General features: G+C 39.8%; 1 protein-coding gene across 2 annotated transcripts in view; it reads left to right on the top strand.

The window, feature by feature from the left end:
• Window positions 1-133: 133 nt before the first annotated feature.
• Window positions 134-18,649, top strand: part of ELP2 (elongator acetyltransferase complex subunit 2) — a 44,286-nt gene continuing 25,770 nt past the window's right edge. Inside the window, exons 1-11 of one of the 2 annotated variants that reach the window (XM_007090731.2) lie at window positions 134-435; window positions 3,017-3,095; window positions 5,291-5,361; window positions 9,225-9,381; window positions 9,646-9,723; window positions 12,147-12,211; window positions 12,995-13,061; window positions 13,542-13,682; window positions 14,770-14,865; window positions 16,292-16,392; window positions 16,590-16,721. In XM_007090731.2, coding sequence (XP_007090793.2) covers window positions 298-435; window positions 3,017-3,095; window positions 5,291-5,361; window positions 9,225-9,381; window positions 9,646-9,723; window positions 12,147-12,211; window positions 12,995-13,061; window positions 13,542-13,682; window positions 14,770-14,865; window positions 16,292-16,392; window positions 16,590-16,721 — 1,125 coding nt within the window. In that variant the 5' untranslated portion in view covers window positions 134-297. The remainder of the gene's footprint in view (window positions 436-3,016; window positions 3,096-5,290; window positions 5,362-9,224; window positions 9,382-9,645; window positions 9,724-12,146; window positions 12,212-12,994; window positions 13,062-13,541; window positions 13,683-14,769; window positions 14,866-16,291; window positions 16,393-16,589; window positions 16,722-18,649) is intronic. The other variant, XM_042961761.1, reaches the window with a different exon arrangement.

An 18,649-nucleotide genomic window follows, 5' to 3' on the forward strand; every position in this document is an offset into this window, starting at 1 on the left:
TTGTGGAGGACCCTGAGCTACTCCACGCGGGTCTTCGTTCCTGCGACGCAGCCCGTGCTCGGGCGCCGGGCCACGGTCCAGCACAGAGTGCCGGTAGCTAGCTGTGCCCAGACACTAAAGACCGCTCGCGCTAGGAGAGTGGGCGGGCCCGGCGTGGGCGTGGCCGCCTCCGCCCAGCCCTCGGACGCCTCTGAAAAGCGGTGTGGATAACGCCAGCAGGAAAGGCCACCACGCGGGTAGTTCCGCTCCGAGGGCGGAAGTGCGCGTCCAGGCCTCCGCCGCGGCCCAGCCAGCAACATGGTAGCGCCCGTGCTGGAGGTAACTCACGTGTTTTGCTGCCCAAACCGGGTGCGGGGAGCCCTGAGCTGGAACTCCGGGCCCGGAGGACTTTTGGCCTTCGGCACATCCTGTTCCGTGGTGCTCTATGACCCTCAGGTAAGAGAAGTGGCTGGACGCCTGTTTCCACGTTCTTCGGGGTCGGAATCCTCTGGGTGCGCTGCGGCCAGACTGTAGACGCTCCTGCAGAGCGGCAGATAAGGTGTGTGGGCGAGGGGTCGCCTTGGGGCGTGCGGGACTCGTCTCGCACGCCGCGGCAGCCTGGGGTCACCGTGTACTGCCAGTAGCCTGTTAGTCTCACGTAGCCCCCCACCTGTCCCATGTAACTCCCCACATGAATGACAGCCGTTTCTGAAACCTTCCGTGGGAACGGCCGTACTGTTAATGAGTTCGGGTTTTAAAAGATTCGCAATTTAGGTATGGATGAAAGCCATTATCACAGGTGGTACCTCACTTCTGTATTTCCTTCAGATTTACTTAACAAGCTTGTATTGGGTTTCAAAGAAATATTACTTGTATTTTGACTTAGGGAGTAGATATTTTAAAGAAGGCGCCGGTGGGGTAAATGTCAAAGGGATTAGGAATCCTAAGCAGTGGTTCTAGGGCAGGAAGTACATATTCTTGGAACTTTACCAAGTCAGTTGATTGTTTTCTTGGTGCTTTAACCAGGCTTTTTTTTCTCCCCCTTTAAAACGTTTGTTTGTTTTGAGAGAGAGAACGCATGCAGGGGGAGTGTCAGAGGGAGAAGGAGAGAGAATCCCTAGCAGGTTCGGTGCTGTCAGCCCGCGGAGCCCAACAACAAGCTCTGTCTCACCAACTGTGAGATCTTGAGCTGACCGGAAATCAAGAGTCCAGCGCTCAATCTCGGGAGTCCAGAGCTCAATCGACTAAGCTACGCAGGCGCCCATAACCAAACTTTCCAAGTGACTAGTTTTTGCAGTCTTACCAGAGTTATTATGACTCCATTCCCACTGTCTGATTTTGGAGGATACAATTAGTATCGCTTCTCAAAAGGAGCCTCAGTGTAAAAAGTAGAGTGCTAGAAATGAAAATGCAATGCAGGAGATAGCTCTATGTATTTCTTATTGTACTGCTTTATTTGATTAAACATCTCATTCTCATAATCTTTTCACATTCAGATTTATATATGAAATAGTTGTATTTTCTGTATCTTGAGCTGGCTTCCTGCCTCTTTGTTTCCTTTTGTTGCCATGCATTCTTTTTTTTTTTTAATGTTTATTTTTGAGAGAGCATGCACGTGCGCGTAGGTGGTAGGGGAGGGGCAGAGAGCAAGAGAGAGAATCCTAAGCAGGCTCAGAGTTGTCAGTGCAGAGCCCCAACTTAGGGCTCAAACTCACCATGAGATCATGACCTCAGCTGAAACCAAGAGTTTAAACGGCTGAACCACCCAGGCGCTCTGCCATGCCCTGCCATGCGTTCATAACTGGCAGGAGAAAACATGGAAACCCAAGGAAAACTTTACTGAGACAGTCAACCAAGGACTGACTCAGCTGTAGAGGGCAATTTTTCTGCAGCCAGTTAATGTATTTGTGCCCGTGTCTTCCTTCACATTTTTACTTTTAATGATAGCCTCGTGGCCATGTTAGGGGATTTTAACTTACCAAGAAAGAAGTATGTTGGGCCTAAAAAGTACTTTGTTAAATATCTGTTGTTTGGGCTCTAAATTAAATATAGGAATAAGAGCATGTCAAATGCTAAAGTAAAGTTTTGGTGTGATACTCAGCAGATTTTTGAGGACCCTCTGTGCTAGTCCTGGACTAGGTGGTGATGACACAAAGATAATGGGTAATAATAATTCCTGCCCATCAAGGAATTCTTAATCTAGTGAGAGAGACAGTGAGATACTATAAATTGTTTCACAGCCTCAAATAACCTATGTGTGAAATATACCAGTTTTTGCACATTCACATCTGAATTTCAGTTGGCATTTAAGCAGATAGGAAGCTTGTGCTGTTCATAGTAAATAGGGAAAGTGGCCCTAAAGAGGAAGGCACTGTAGTCACAGAGTTAATATCTTCAGTGTGTGAAGTAAAATAAAGGCCAAGTGTGGAGGGATGTTACTGAAAGCACAGTCTGAGCGGCTGCTGGGAACTTGATTGTACCCCTTGAAGGGATCCCATGTCTGAGGACCTTAGTTGTGGCCTGGTGACTTTGTTTCTTTAAGGCTGATGACCCAACATCTGATCAGCCATGGCATGTAAAGAGAGCCATGAATTTGACTCCAATAATCATGAATTTCTCTATCGAGGGGGTTTTTTTGGTCAGTAAAACCCCGAGATTGGTACAAGCATGGTAGCAGTAGGCAACTGAGACCTGTGGGAGCACAAGAAAGAGTTAGCCTGGGTTATCCAAACAGGCTCCCCAGTAGAGAAGGACCAAGGTGGTCAGGAGGAGCTAGCAGATAAAGACCTGAGAGCTCAGTGTGCTGAGAACAAGGAACATCCAGAATACGGAGTGGTGACAAAGGCAGGCACACATTAGAGTGAACGGATAGTTTAAGCTATGGTTTAGAGTTTATGAATTAAGGGAAGTGATTCTGTTTGAAATAATCCTGAACTTTTTATTAGCATCAAAACCATTGACATCTGACTTTTATTAATTTATTAATTCCTCTGTAGGATAATTTGTAATTTACTAACTGGTGTTTTCTTTTGTAAAGGAAAGGGTTGTCATCACCAACCTGAATGGTCACACTGCTCGGGTCAATTGCGTACAGTGGATTTGTAAACAAGATGGTTGTAAGTATTCATCTCTTAAAGGTACTTTCAGTTGTTTTCTGATAAGTATGGTTAGTCATTTTTCTAAAAAGAATTGCTTTTCGATGGTGCTTCCAAAATCCTTTGGAATTTGCTGAAATGTCATATATACCTACTGTGGTATTCTTATGGACTCTGAAATGATTTTATTTTCTATTCCATAAACACTTATTGAGAGCATTCTGAGCCATGCACAAATACAGAATTTGCTGAATAAGTATGACTTTGCTATGATTTTATCTGTGACATTAAAAAAAAAAGTTTAGGGGCACTTGGGTGGCTCAGTCAGTTGAGGGTCCGACTTTGGCTCAGCTCATGATCTTGCAGTCTGAGGGTTTGAGCCCCGCGTCTTTGCTGACAGCTTAGAGCCTGGAGCCTGCTTCTGATTCTGTATCTCCCTCTCTCTCTCTGTCCCTGCCCTGCTCATGCTCTGTCTGCCTCTCTCAAAAATAAACATAAAAAGATAAAAAGGTTAATAAGCCACTTACTTCAATTGGTAATGCAGTATTAGTCATGTTAGGTCAATAAAAACCATTAAATAGTAGAAAGAGTGGCTGTTGGTGCAGATATTAAAGCACAATTGTAATTATATTAATTGCCACCAAGTGACATCAAAGATTACTTGAATTTCAGTATAGGGATTTATTATAAAATGTTAATTTGGGCTTGTATATTTTATCTTTAAAAGTGAGGTTATATAAAATGAATTGCTTGTGTTTCAATGTAATCTGTAACTATTATGTTTGATTTCCTAAGATTAGGGCTCTACCAGTAGATAATTAAGATATTTTTTCTAACCCAAGTATTAGTGATATATAAAATGTTAATAATATCATTTCATAATTTTAGGAGAACCCGTCTGGCTTGGTTTGTAGAGCATGTGACTGGATCTCAGGGTCATGAGTTTAAGACACATGTTGGGTGTGAGCCTACTTAACAACAACAAAAAAACCTTTCATATTTTTATTTTCATTTTTTTAATGTTTATTTTGTGAGAGAGAGAACACAGAGGGGCAGGAGAGAGGGGGACAGAGGATCTGAAGAGGGCTCTGTGCTGACAGCAGAGAGCCCAATACAAGGCTCAAACTCACGAACCATGAGATCATGATCTGAGCTGGAGTTGGATGCTTAACCGACTAAGCCACCCAGCTGCCCCATTTCATATTTTTAAAATGTCTGATTTTTAACACATTACTTTTAGGGACCTTATAGTAATTCTCAAAATCATGTAGTTAAATAATTGGCTTAGTGTCTGTGATCCATGAAGAAATTAAAGCCCCAGGATCACAGCTGGCTGGCAGTAGGGTTTGGACATGAACCTCGGACTTCTGACTATGGATCTAATGTTCTTCAGACAATCCCCCTGTTGCTTCCCCTAAATATCTAGCACACAGACCAGAAGAAACATAAGTAGAAAATTATATTTGATTATTTCTCCCTTTTTGGTTGTTACTCCTTATTCTTCTGTTATCCACAAGAAGTGTTTAAAAGAGCTACTCTGAAATATTTGTCTTATTTCAAAAATATGTCATATACTTGATAGTAGTTGACTGTAAATGTCTCACATAGGTCATTCCTGCTGAAAGTATTTAGCATGCATCTTACATGTTGAAACAACCAGGTATATCCAAATTGAGGGACATTTGCAAAACAACTGGCTGGGACTGTCATTGTCCCAAAAAAAGGGGACTGGGAAACTATTCTAGGTTAAAGAATATTAAAAAGATATGGCAACTAAATATGCAATTTGTGGTCCTTAGGTTCAGAATTTATAAAAGTTATAAAAGACGTTACTGGGACAATTCAGGGTAATTTAAATATGGACTGTGTGTTACATGATGATATTGTATCAATCAACAATTAAAACTTTTGAATATGTTAATTGTCCTGTGGTATGTACGGAAATGTTCTAATTCTTAGGTTACATATAATAAAGTGTTAGAAAGTCAGAGGTCCTGATGTCTGCAACTTATTTTTAAATGGTTTGTTAAAATAAAGGGATCTATGTATGCGTGTATAGAGAAAGTGAGATGTTAGGCAAATGTGGCAAAATGTTAATAGTTGGTGAGTCTAGATAAGGGTATATGAGTTTTCTTATATCTTTTCTATAGCCTTGAGAGTTTTCAAGACAGCTGGGGAAAAAATAAAAATATTTATGGAGATTTAACTTTTTTCAGCTCCTTCTACTGAATTACTTTCTGGAGGATCTGATAATCAAGTGATTCATTGGGAAATAAAGAATAATCAGGTGGGTGGACATGTTTATAGTTATAAGAAAAGACCTTTATCTGCTTTTATTTTCAGGTCTTTTTGTCCTTTCTACTGTATTCTTTTATGAAGTTGCTTTATTCTTATCAGTAATCCAGGTCCTGTATCTTCTATACTTCACGTGCCCTGTACCCTTCCTTCTGATATTTGCTCTCATATTCACATGCTGTCATTCATTTCTGTGAATTTCTCATCATTTTGTAATAGTTTTCACACTGCACACACAGGGGCTATTTGTTCTGTCTTCACTGATAGCATAAGTTAGTACTGCCTTCTTCACAGGACAGCTGTTACCATGTGGATATAGATTTACATAATTCTGAGTGATGTTATAATATGCAGTGCTGAGTATGGACGGATTTCTATTGACGGACACTAGGTTGTTTCTAGTTGTAAGCAAAGATTAAAAGCGTGTTAGACATTTGAACATCTGTCATGCGGTAGATGTAGATGAGGCAGAATCCTATTCATGATTCATGTACATGGTTTTGAAGGCAAAATCTACTTGAAGAGTTAAAGAACAAGGGTAGCTCCATAGATAATGTGCTCTAGCTTGCTGTACCACAACCGTGGTGCTGTGAGTTTAGTAGAGTTTTAAGAGGTGGTCTTTGAATTGGGTCTTAAAGTATCAGGTGGTTTCCTTGGGAGGAATTAAAAAAAATTTTTTTTTAATGTTTATTTTTATTTTATTTCTTAAAAAAAAATTTTTTTTTAATGTTTATTTATTTTTGAGAGAGAGAGACAGAACGTGAGTGGGTGAGGGTCAGAGAGAGGGAGACCTAGAATCCGAAGCAGACTCCAGGCTCTGAGCTGTCAGCACAGAGCCTGATGTGGGTTTCTAGTCCACAAACTGTGAGATCATGACCTGAGTGAAGTTGGGTGCTTAACCTACTGAGCCACCCAGGTGCCCCTAGTGTTTGTTTATTTTTGAAGGAGAAAGAGACAAAGTGTGAGCAGGGGAGGGGCAGAGACAGAGAGAGGGAGACACAGAATCAGAAGCAGGCTCCAGGCTCTGAGCTGTCGGCACAGAGCCCAACATGGGGCTTGAACTCACGAGCCATGAGGTCATGACCTGAGCCAAAGTCGGACACCCAACCGACTGGGCCACCCAGGTGCCCCTCCTTGGGAGGAATTTAAGGGTCTAGAATTCCTGGTAGGAAATTCCTGGCATGAATGAAAAAGCTCAGTTGATAAAGAAGACCACCTGTTCAGCAGTATCCAGTCTTAACCCAAGCCTAAGCTTTAGGACAGGGCTTTCTAAAAAAGTTTGTTCAGGGAGGTATTCATCTCTCAAGAAGTTAAGTGAAAAAAGGAATCTATGGCCAATCAAGGTTGGGAAACACTATATTCTATACATCCTTTAGAGAGTCCCAGTGCACCGTGAGTATAGTGAGGGCTCTGCAAAGTTCTGACATGGACCAACATGAGTATCTTTAAGTACCATTTCCCAAACTTCTTTCAAGTCTTAACTTTTTTTTCCCCTTTTAAGTTTCTTAGCATTCCTTGTAACTGAATGACATAGTTCTGGACATGTTTCTTGATAATTCATTGTAGGCAGTACTACTAGAGAAGTACGGTAGGGGAAGATCATGTGGAAATGTAGATACCAGCTTTAAGAGTTTGTTCTTTATTAGCAGGCACTAGGAAGTCCTTGATGATTTCTAAGCAGAAGAGTATGAATAACAGAAGAAGATTAATCTGACAGCAATGTGCCATATCAGAGTAGGAAAAAATAGGAAGAAAGCGATGTGGGGTGTTTTTGAAGGCAAAATGATTTTGACATTGACTAGTTACTAAAGGAGTGGGAGCTGGTGTTAGGGGAGTAAGTAATAAAAATACTGGGATTCTGTTTCCAGGTCTTGGGAGAAAGGTGCTTCTACAAAGTAACATAGGGAAACTGGAGGAAAGATGTGGAATTTACTTGTAGACATTTCACTTGAATTGCTGGCCTGGCATCCATACTTGTCCTCAGAAGGAGAGGGCAGGTGTGGAGGTGGGGATTTTGGAAGTACCTAGATGTGAATGAGAGCAAAGGGAGGTGTAGCAAACTTAACTCCTGTTTGGACTGATCTTGGTAGAGGAATCCAGAGGGGGTGAGTGATTTGAACACTTGATTTTGAGATCTTGAGGTGAGACTTGAAAAACTTTCCTCATTGCTGCCCCACGCTTCTGTCAATAGAGGATCACAGACTGAGCAAGTATCTGGTGGCAGCAAACTTCAGGAGGAGCCAGAGGAGAAAATGTGAGGCCAGACAGGGAGGACGGCAGGAGGGTGAAAGGCATAAAAGGGGGTTAAAGGGAATAAGAGGATTTAGAGGAAGGGGCCACACATGGAAACCTTAGAGCCTTACAGGCTCCTTTCCGTATGCATTTCCATGTATGCAGGTGTTCAACACACCTTGACTTCTGATAAAAGGAAATAATTCTAAGCTGGTAGAATGAGAGGTTTGTCTTCGAAGAGTGAGCATTGTTTTTTTAACAAGGTGACAAACTTGAGAGGTTTCTTTTGAGTTTTTAAAATTCTCTGATGGTTGACATACACCCCTGCTTAAAAATGTAAAATGAGTATTTTCAAGAGATTTAAATTTGGGGGGAGTAATGATATAGACGCATGTGAAGAAATTTTACAGAAAAGCATGAAGAAGGAAAACAAACTAAGTACAGAACCTCAACAGAGTTAACATTCTAATGAACATTGTTGTAGCTCTCTATTTTGTGTGTATAATTATACATACAAGAGATTATATTGTACTTGAGTTTTTTAAAATGAGTTTTCCAAGAAGCCAAAAGTTAATGGCTGCAGGAAGTTAGTGTACAGAACCTTATACATAATTATTTTCTTGAATGGCAGAGTTCAGCTTAATTGGGAAAACAATTGAAACATTTAAGGGACCCCACTATTTTGGGAGATAGCAAATTATAGAAGATACTTCTCAAAGGATATGATGGAATCTCACACATTTTGAACTCTAAAAAATACACCTAAAATAACAGAAATGATACCACAGGGCATAATCTTGCATGGTAAGCATTTAGATGATAAATGGAATTTCTTAGTTCTGTTTGCCATTTTTTTTTTTTTTCATTTTCCAGCTGTACTTGATTCAGGCAAGTATCATGAGTGTATGCTAAAAATATTTGGTTAAAGTTTGATGGAGAAGTACCAAGTTCCAAAGTATAATCTTACATAACATTACGAAAAAAATTTTTACCTTCGCAGTGAAAAAACAAGGCAGACACTACCTTTACTAGGATACCAAGCTTAACTTCACTAATATTGGCACAGAGTGATATCATGTGCTTCCTGATGGGATGCACATGGATAGTACTGTCAAAATGTATATCATGAATCTATTCATGAGGAAATATCAGACTGATCCGAAAGAGAAACATTCCACAAAGCTGGCTCTATTCTTCAAAAAATATCAATGTTGTGGTTGTCTTTCCATGTTATCCTTTTTGTTGACTACAGTGTGTATCTACAATCATTTAATCAGTTCCTCTTAAAAATTTTAGGTTGATTGCAATTTTTCACTAGGATAAAGATTGTGTGATGAATCTTTTTCTGCATTCGTTTGTTACTATTTGTTACACTAGTGTGGTTAGCATCTCAGAGTAGATTCTTAGATGTGAGATTGCTGTGTCAAAGGGTATGCACACTTTAAGTGTCCTTACTGCAGTCAGACCAACTTCTCTGAAGTTTACTTTCTCTTCAACTCTAGGGATGTATTTCTGGGTCAGGTAGTTTAACAGTACTTTTAATTCTGTGATTTTAATTCAGTAAAGGTAAAACTGTTAATTCCTTTTTTATCACCGTGTTTTTGTCAATTCTTTCTGATGTAGCTTTTAAAAGCAGTCCATCTCCAAGGCCACGAAGGACCTGTTAATGCAGTGCATGCTCTTTACCAGAAGAGGGCGTCAGGCGTTGCATTCCGTACACTGATGGTGTCTGCAGCTTCTGATTCTACTGTTCGAGTCTGGTCTAAAAACGGTTCAGAAGGTAGGTTTAGAGAAATTATAATACAAATGAAATAGTAATTGTCAAGTGACGAAAGAACATACATGTCAATTTCTTTCAGTCTTTGAAGTCCTTTTATTCTCTGTAACGTTGTTAAAAATTGACCATTTACGTCCACATGGTCATTGGGTCTCAGGATTGACTTCTCTCATCCCCTGTTGCACCCAGGGCTGTTGACGATGCTGCCCAACTTTTCTAGGTGGATAAGCTCAGTGTTAGTTGTTCATGGTGTTTTTTATTTCTTAGTAACATGCCTTCAGACCTTGAACTTTGGAAATGGATTCACTCTGGCTCTCTGCTTGTCTTATTTGCCTAATACTGATGGTGAGTATCCTGCTGAGTATACGTTAAAACAGCAGTATAGGTGCCTGGCTGGCTCAGTAGAGCATGTCACTCTTGATCTCTGAGTTGTGAGTTCGAGCCCCATGTGTAGACCCTACCTAAAAATCCCAAAACACCACAAAAAACAGCAATATATTTTTGTATCTCCCTACAACCAGACACGTTAGGTTTTAATATTGTGTCTAGATAAGTTGAAACATGGAAAATAGACCTTTTAAAAGAATGGAAGTATAGGGGCGCCTGGGTGGCTCAGTCGGTTAAGCGTCCGACTTCGGCTCAGGTCACAATCTTGCGGTCCGTGAGTTCGAGCCCCGCGTCAGGCTCTGGGCTGTTGGCTCAGAGCCTGGAGCCTGCTTCCGATTCTGTGTCTCCCTCTCTCTCTCTGCCCCTCCCTGTTCATGCTCTGTCTCTCTCTCTTTCAAAAATAAATAAAGGTAAAAAAAAAAAAAATTAAAAAAAAAAAAAAGAATGGAAGTATAGTTGACACAATGTTACATTAGTTTAAGGTGTACAACATAGTGATTCCACTACTGTGTTCCTTATGCTACGTTACCCAGAAGCTACCCAGAAGCGTACTTTTGTTTTCAGTCTTCAAATGATTTGTGTATAGAACATAAAATTAAGAGAAGTTGTAAGAATTTTGATAGCTGTTGAAAATTTAAGAGACCTAATATGTACTTGGGATTGATGCTATTTATCGTGTACGTTATCAACATCTATAGATCTAATTTGGGAAAATGAACTCTTTGAAGGCTGAGATCTGGCATAAGTTGAAAAAAAATACTAAAGATGAACCCTGTGAACATTCCTCTGAAGATGAGAGCCTCTTCACATCCTGCATAATGACCATTGGCCCAAGATCACTTAGAATCTCCCAACAGAAAAACTTCCCTTTTGCTATGAAACCCATCTGTACGTACCTTTGATTGTCCTCCACAGAGTTGTTGGCCGATGTGGTTCAGTCTGTCTCTGCCGCCTCAGTTGTCTGGAGGACATACCTGGTGGAGAGAGGCCACCAGCCTCCCTTGCCCTCTGCAGCAGCAACTGCAACTCCATGTTACGATGTGATGAACTTTGTGCAAGGGCTCCCCGGGAGGAGGAACTCCCACATTCTGGCTTCATAGCAGAGAATTTAGTTTCTTCCCATCTACAGTGAGGCCAAGTGATTGGAGTTTTTGTTTTTGTGTTTTGTTTTGTTTTTTGATGTTTGTTTGTTTGTTTGTTTGAGAGAGCTGCCAGCCAGCATGGGAGGGGTGATGAGTGAGGGGGACAGAGAATCCGAAGTGCTGACAGCAGCAAGCCCCATGCCGACTAAGCCACCCAGGTGCCCCTGGGGTTTTTTTTGTTTTTTTGTTTTTACCTGATTTAAAGTGAGAAAATCTTTGAAAAACAAATTTAGAAAAAGACTCCTAATTTTATCTGCTGTCCTTTGGTAACGTGAATTTTTTTATAGTCCTACCTTTCATAACATTTTAACCATGTATTTAATTACCTGCTCTTTTTTTAAAAAATTGAGGTATAATTGACACATATTAGTTTTAAGTATACAATGTAAGGATTTGATATTTATATATATTGTGAAATCACCACAATAGGTCTGGTGAACATTCCTCACCATCTATAGGTACAGAATTTTTTTCCTTGTGATGAGAACTTTTAAGATCTATTCTCTTAGCAACTTTCAATTATGAAGTAATTATATGCGCTTTTATTTTGTTCACTACTTGCGTCATGAATTTTGTTTTACTGTTGAATTCTCAAAGTGTAAGGTCCTTGAAGTAACAAACCCTTAAATCTTTGTGCAGTAGCCATGATGCTGGACTCCTACATAGCTGGTACATTTTCTGGCTGTGTTGGACCAGCAACTTTTCATATTAATCTTCTGGTTGACATGGTGAAATGCTCCCAACTTGCTTTTTGTGTTTCTCTTTTCACTGCTGCTTCTATCGTAAATGACACAGAATGGAGGAAAGGACTCGCAGCTAATTAGCAGTGATTCTTTGCTGAGTAGCTGTTTGGTTTTTTTTTTTTTTTTATTTGTTTTGAGAGACAGCGCAGGGGAGGGGCAGAGAGAGAGGGGGAGAGCGAATTCCAAGCAGGCTCTGTGCTGTCAGTGCAGAGTCCAACACAGGGCTTGATCTCACAAACTGTGAGATCATGACCTGAGTTGAAATCAAGAGTCTGATGCTCAGCCAACTGAGCCACCCAGGCACCAAGTAACTAATAGAACATTTGAGATTATTCATTTTATTCCTACAGACATTTATTGAGCACTTTCAGTTTGTTTGTGCAGGGTATGGGAAATAGAAGTCTGGATTCTTTACCAAGTTCTTAGAATCCATGATAGGTGATAATCATAACATGTGATGGAATATTTACAGTAAAGCCTCTTTTTATCCTCCCAGTACCAATATTAGCATGTGGTGATGATGACTGCAAAATTCACTTATTCGTTCAACAAAATGACCAGGTAATTAATGATTTTATTAAGATACTGGAATTACGTTCTGCTTAATTACACATTTTAATGCAGCCTAGTTCCAGATGATAAATTTTAGGGATGTTCTACTACTCTAAACTAAAATAATCTGGTACGAGAATCTTTTTTGAAAGTCCTCTTTTAGATGGTTTTCCACTCTTTTTGAACACAAGTAAGTGCTGCCTTGGCCACCTGGTCCAGAGTTGTTAGGTGGAAACGGATCATTAGATGGTGGAAGGACAGGAGGAAGATGCTGTGGTGGTGGTTTATAAATTTTTTTTTTGGTAAATTCTAAATAAATTATATCTATGGTGAAATACAGCTGGTAGTGTTTGTCTTTCTGAGCTTACCTAGATATTGAGACATTAGAGGAGAGAAGTTCCAGAAAAGGGGTTGGGTCACTTAAAACTTCAATAGTTGAGATACTTCTTTCTTTACCTTCTATAGTAAAGTTTAAAATGGTTGTGAATGTCCGACCACCCGACTTTTTTCTACAGAATAATACGTGTCATTTTATCCTGTAAAAATTTAGAGTATTTATCTATTTATAGATATTACGTACTCAACATTGCTCCGTTAGAGAAGTTAGAGGACTATGAGATTTTTTCATTCCCAAATGAGAGCTCTACCTTATGTCTGATCAGATAGTGTTGCCAATTTAAAACACAAAAAAAAAAGTGCATCAGGACTGGCTGTGACCCCAAATGAAATCACTGATATACATGAAAATTTAAATTCTTACATCAAGTCTGATGATTTTTGTTATCTTACTAGTTTCAGAAAGTGCTTTTTCTCTGTGGACATGAGGATTGGATAAGAGGCGTGGAATGGGCAACCTTTGGTCAGTATGAAATCTTGCTGAAGTTCATATGATGGGGCAAGTGTGTGGAACTTCCTGGAAAGCAGCCTGTTGTGTTTTCATTTAAAATTTTCTTTGTATGTAACATTTTTCTGTTGTCCCTTTTAGAAAAGAGGATACTTACCCCTTTTGTTAACTATCAATTGGGGTGGCAGAGGATGAAAGCAGTTGATGTTTTAAAGCGGACACTAGCTGACTATTACACACGTAGACATTCTTGAAGTGTTCTTTGTAGAATTTTGTAGACTGTATAAGAACACATGTCATAACCATTTGTTAGTATTGTATGTATATTTGCCAATGTTACTGAAAAAGAATATAGGTCAAGTGAATAAAGGGCTGGGAGGCAAAGTCTAATTTTTTCAGGAAGTTTAAAGATCTGCATATTGTGGAGGAGAAAGTCTTACACATAAATTTAAGATATAATGTTTAAAAAAATAATAAAATTTGTTGTTTTATTAGGTAGAGATCTTTTCCTGGCGAGCTGCTCACAAGATTGCCTGATACGAATATGGAGGCTGTATGTAAAATCAACATCTTTAGAAACTCAGGATGATGATAATATAAAGCTGAAGGAAAATACTTTTACGATAGAAAATGAAGGTGAGTAATAATGAAAATATTTGATGTTAACAGTTTCCTGACTCATTCATAATATTATTAACACAACACACCTAGGTGAAGGTGAGTTTTTCAAAAGTATCAGATACCTACGTGAAACGGATACTGTGCATTTTTAAAAACAATTTTTTTAAGGATAAGTTATTTTTTGTATATGAAACTTACTTTTCTTCTAAACCACGTTTGTAAGATTTTTAGAAATTGCTGAAAATGTTTACTATTTTCTCAAATTATAAATTATAAGATGCCAAATTTTTCGTTTAGCATCGGAAGATCTAAAAGAATAAAGTAAGTTATCCGTACCTTTACCGGATGAGAGAAGACGAGCCAGAGCCCTACGTTTGAGTGGGATGTGTAATTCTGATTTTCTTATTGGGTGGTAATCAGAGCAGTACCCCTGCATGGCAGATCCTGTTGGGATGTTGTATTTGAAGGAAATATTTTTAAGTGTTCAACTAAATTATAGTGTTGTTCACCTAGGAGTACTCTCCTTTGTTATTACTCTTCTTGGTTTTGAAGCCCTTTAGAGTTGAGATTTTGGTATGTGGTTTTATGGGGAAAACCTAGAAATCCTTAACCAGCATGTCATGAGTAGCTGGCTGTTCCCAAATATGAAATTTTGTTAACATTTTTATTAATGACTTTGAAAGGTCACAGTACTGATTTGACCTCCTTTATTTCTGCATTTTTCTTAAGTTTTTTTAAAATGGTATTTTAGGCTATTGTATGCTGATAATGACTGAGGATAGCCAGGAGGCTGACATGTCTGTTTTTCCTTTTTCATTGCAGTATAACAGCAGCTATCCCAGAAAAGTTTTAAAATTGGACATACTCCTTAATATGTACTTATGACTAGAGAAAAATTTATGTAATTTTAAAACTTTTTCTCTTGTAATTTTGAACAATGAGTGAAGTCAGTGAAATTTATTTTTTTGTTGAATTATTGACTCTAAATCATGTTTCTGTTCTGACTTTTGGAAAGGGAGTACATAGTTGTACAACTTTGTTGGTAATGGAAATTCTTTTTAGAAGAGCTTTCAGGAAGAATATGTCATTCTTTTTGTTGCAGGTATTAAAATAGCATTTGCAGTTACTCTAGAGACTGTGCTGGCTGGTCATGAAAACTGGGTAAATGCAGTTCACTGGCAGCCTTCATTCTACAAAGGTAGGAAGAAAACATACTACATACTTGTCATTTCAGTTGAATCACACATGTAGAATTTTAAGCTGACCAAATGCAGTGGAGCAAGTGTTTTTAGTGTGACCAAGTGCTCGCTAACTGGCTGGCTCAGTCAGTAGAGTGTGCAGCTCTTCATCTCAGGGTTGTAAGTTTGGGCCCCGCATTGAGTGTAGAGTTTACTTAAAATCTTGGGGAAAAAAAACAAAACAAACCTAAAAATCTCATATATAAGATATTTTTAAGTTGGCACAATATAATACTACAGTTAGGTTCTCCTGGACATTCAATCCCATTGAAACTTACACTCCTAAGTGGGAAAAGTGTGATCCCTGCTGTGATGCTGAAGCCACCATGTCCCTTTTCACTTGCTCTTTAAATGCTTTCATCTAGTCTTCATGGCGTTTAAGAGAAACTGACTTTTTTTTTTAATGTTTTTATTTATTTTTGAGACAGAGAGAGACAGAGCATGAGCAGGGGAGGGGCAGATAGAGGGGGAGACACAGAACCCGAAGCAGGCTCCAGGCTCTGAGCTGTCAGCACAGAGCCCGACGTGGGGCTTGAACTCACAGCCTGTGAGATCAAGCCCTGAGCTGAAGTCGGACACTTAACCGACTGAGCCACCCAGGTGCCCCAAGAGAAACTGACTTTTAAGCCAACTTCTTTGGAACTTTTCCCCCTGGAAATAGGAAGTTGGTAATACTGAGCCACATCATTTATGAACAAACAAGACTCTTTTCTCCCTCTTTCTTTGGCCCTTAACCTCTTTTCGTGGAGTGATGGTTGCTTGCTGAAGCTGGTGCTGTATCGTATAGCTGAACGAGGCACAGGCCTCATAATCTTCCCCTGACCCCCTCACCGAGGCAAGAATAGAGACTATCATTAATGAATACTCAAGTAACCGCCGTCCAACTGTTACTAATATTGCCAAATTTTTGCTGCAATTAAAAAAAAGTAGATATTATTGGTATTGAGGGACCCCTGTGTATTCTTTCCCGAACTCTTTCCCCTCCATTCTTCCCTTAGGACAACTACAAGGCTGAATTCACTGCATAACATTCCCACGAGTGTTTTTATACTTCTACTATACATTTCTGTAGCCACAAACAGTATTGCTTTACAGTTGTTAAAACTTGATAACGATATGTATTCTCTTACATCTTGGCTTTTTAGCTTAATGTGTTTTAGAGTTGTACTCGTGTTGATTCATGTAGCTCTATTTATTTTTATTAAAGTATAATCCATTGTCTAAATGTACCACACCTCGTTTATGTGTTCTAACGTAAACCTCTGTTGTGTTTCTAAAATGTTGCTATTGCTGCAAGTGAATGTTCTTGCAGTAATGTTGTGTTTTTCTGGTAATCTACAAACAATGCTTGTTGATCACCTAAAGGCATTAGTTTTTATTCTTTAGATGGTCTTCTGCAGCAGCCAATGAGATTGTTGTCCGCCTCAATGGATAAAACCATGATTCTCTGGGCTCCAGATGAAGAGTCTGGAGTTTGGCTGGAACAGGTAAAAATGTGAATATTTACGGAACAGAAAATTGGGTTTAATAAATGATATTTAGCCCCCAAGTCTTTGTTCCTAGAGCTGCAAAAGTGTTCACTCTTTGTATGTGTTAAGTAAGTGAGAACATAAACATCTCTGGAATCTGATTTCTACTGTGAGAATTGTGGACTCTTGATTACCACTTATTTTCTATTGCATAGGTTCGAGTAGGTGAAATAGGTGGAAATACTCTGGGATTTTATGATTGCCAGTTCAATGAAGATGGCTCCATGATCATTGCTCATGCTTTCCATGGAGCATTGCACCTTTGGAAACAGAATACGGCTAACCCAGTAAGAAAAGCATTTTTAAATAAAGCATTTGTTCTCACATAGACTGAAATGAAACTTAGGTAAACAGTGTTACATACTTCCTGTACTCTGCCAGAAACATAGTTGGGGTGTTTAAGTTCAAATGACATCTTTCTTATTCACTTTTTCTTGTAGACATTATACTGTAGTTACACTAAGTGAGAAACTTATGCTTTCCTAAGAGGAAAGGTATTCATTTGTTCAGTATCGTTGGGGTTTTGAAATTTGCACATAGGTCAGTTTCTATGTAAGTGAACTTTAAGCTGTATAATTTTTTTTTTTTTTTAGCGTTTATTTTTGAGAGAGAGAGCGAGCTAGCAAGGAAGGGGCAGAGAGAGAGGGAGACACAGAACCTGAAGCAGGCTCCAGTCTCTGAGCTACTAACAGAGAGCCTGACACAGCACCTGAACCCACAAACTGAGATCATGACCTGAGCTGAAGTCGGAGGCTTAACTAACTGAGCCACCCAGGTGCCAAGCTGTATAAATTTTAGGCTCTGCCTTTAAGCTCTATAAATTTTTTGATGAGAATATTTCCTGTAATGTGTAACATCCTGTCTTCTTTAAAAAAAATTTTTTTTTTAACATTTATTCATTTTTGAGAGACAGAGTGGGAGTGGGAGAGGGGCAGAGAGAGAGAGGGAGACACAGAATCCAAAGCAGCCTCCAGGCTCTGAGCTGTCAGCACAGAGCCTGACATGGGGCTCAAACTCACAGACCATGAGACCATAACCTGAGCTGAAGTTGGACACTTAACCGACTGAGCCACCCAGGTGCCCCATGTAACATCCCTGTCTTCTTAAACAAGATAACATAATTTGGTCTTTTCTTGGGCAGTGAGGTACTCCATAGACAATTACTGGATGAATGACTGACAAAAGGGCAATAGGACCACCTGTTATTTTGTGAAGGAATATATTAATGCTCTCAAGTTGTTGATGGGTGTAATTTTAAATGGTCCTGTAAATACTGGGCTATTTTACATCTTTTTTATAATTGTTAGTCTCTTCTCAAAGAGGGAATTTTCCTTTAGTCATCTAGCTGCCTTTCAGTCTTATTCCTTCTCTTACTTTTTTTTTTTTAATTTTTTTTTAATGTTTATTTATTTTTGAGACAGAGGGAGACAGAGCGTGAGTGGGGGAGGGGCAGAGAGAGAGGGAGACACAGAACCTGAAACAGGCTCCAGGCTCTGAGCTGTCAGCACAGAGCCTGATGTGGGGCTCGAACCCACGAACCGTGAGGTCATGACCTGAGCCGAAGTTGGATGCTTAACCGACTGAGCCACCCAGATGCCCCATCTCTTAACATTCTAATTTGCTTCTGATCCACTTCTTTGGGTTTGGGGAAATGAAATTGCAGGAAAGGTGGCTAAGAGCACAGACTTTGGAGCTGGACAGTCTGGCTTCAGGCCCAGACCCCAGCACTTACTGGCTGTGTGCCCTTGAGGTCTTTGCCTAACCTCTGTCTCAGGTTCCTCCTGAGGAGGGTAAATAGAAAATGTAAAACGTGAATAGAAATATCACCTACTCTGGGGTTTCTATGATGCTTCAATGAGTTAATATTTGTATAGTATATAAAATGGGTCTGGCACCTAGAGGTTACTGTATGAATGCGTTAAGTAAATAAATGAAAGACATAAGAGCATTGAGTGAAATGTGAGTCAGCAGATTCTGAATGTCCATCTGATGGCTTCCTTTAAAAAGTAAAAATTCGGGGCGCCTGGGTGGCTCAGTCGGTTGAGCGTCCGACTTCGGCTCGGGTCACGATCTCGCGGTCCGTGGGTTCGTGCCCCATGTCGGGCTCTGTGCTGACAGCTCAGAGCCTGGAGCCTGCTTCCAATTCTGTGTCTCCCTCTCTCTCTGCCCCTCCCCCGTTCATGCTCTGTCTCTCTCTGTCTCAAAAATAAATAAA

The sequence above is a fragment of the Panthera tigris genome, chromosome D3, assembly GCF_018350195.1.
Source record: "Panthera tigris isolate Pti1 chromosome D3, P.tigris_Pti1_mat1.1, whole genome shotgun sequence".
NCBI classification, from domain to species: Eukaryota; Metazoa; Chordata; class Mammalia; order Carnivora; family Felidae; genus Panthera; species Panthera tigris.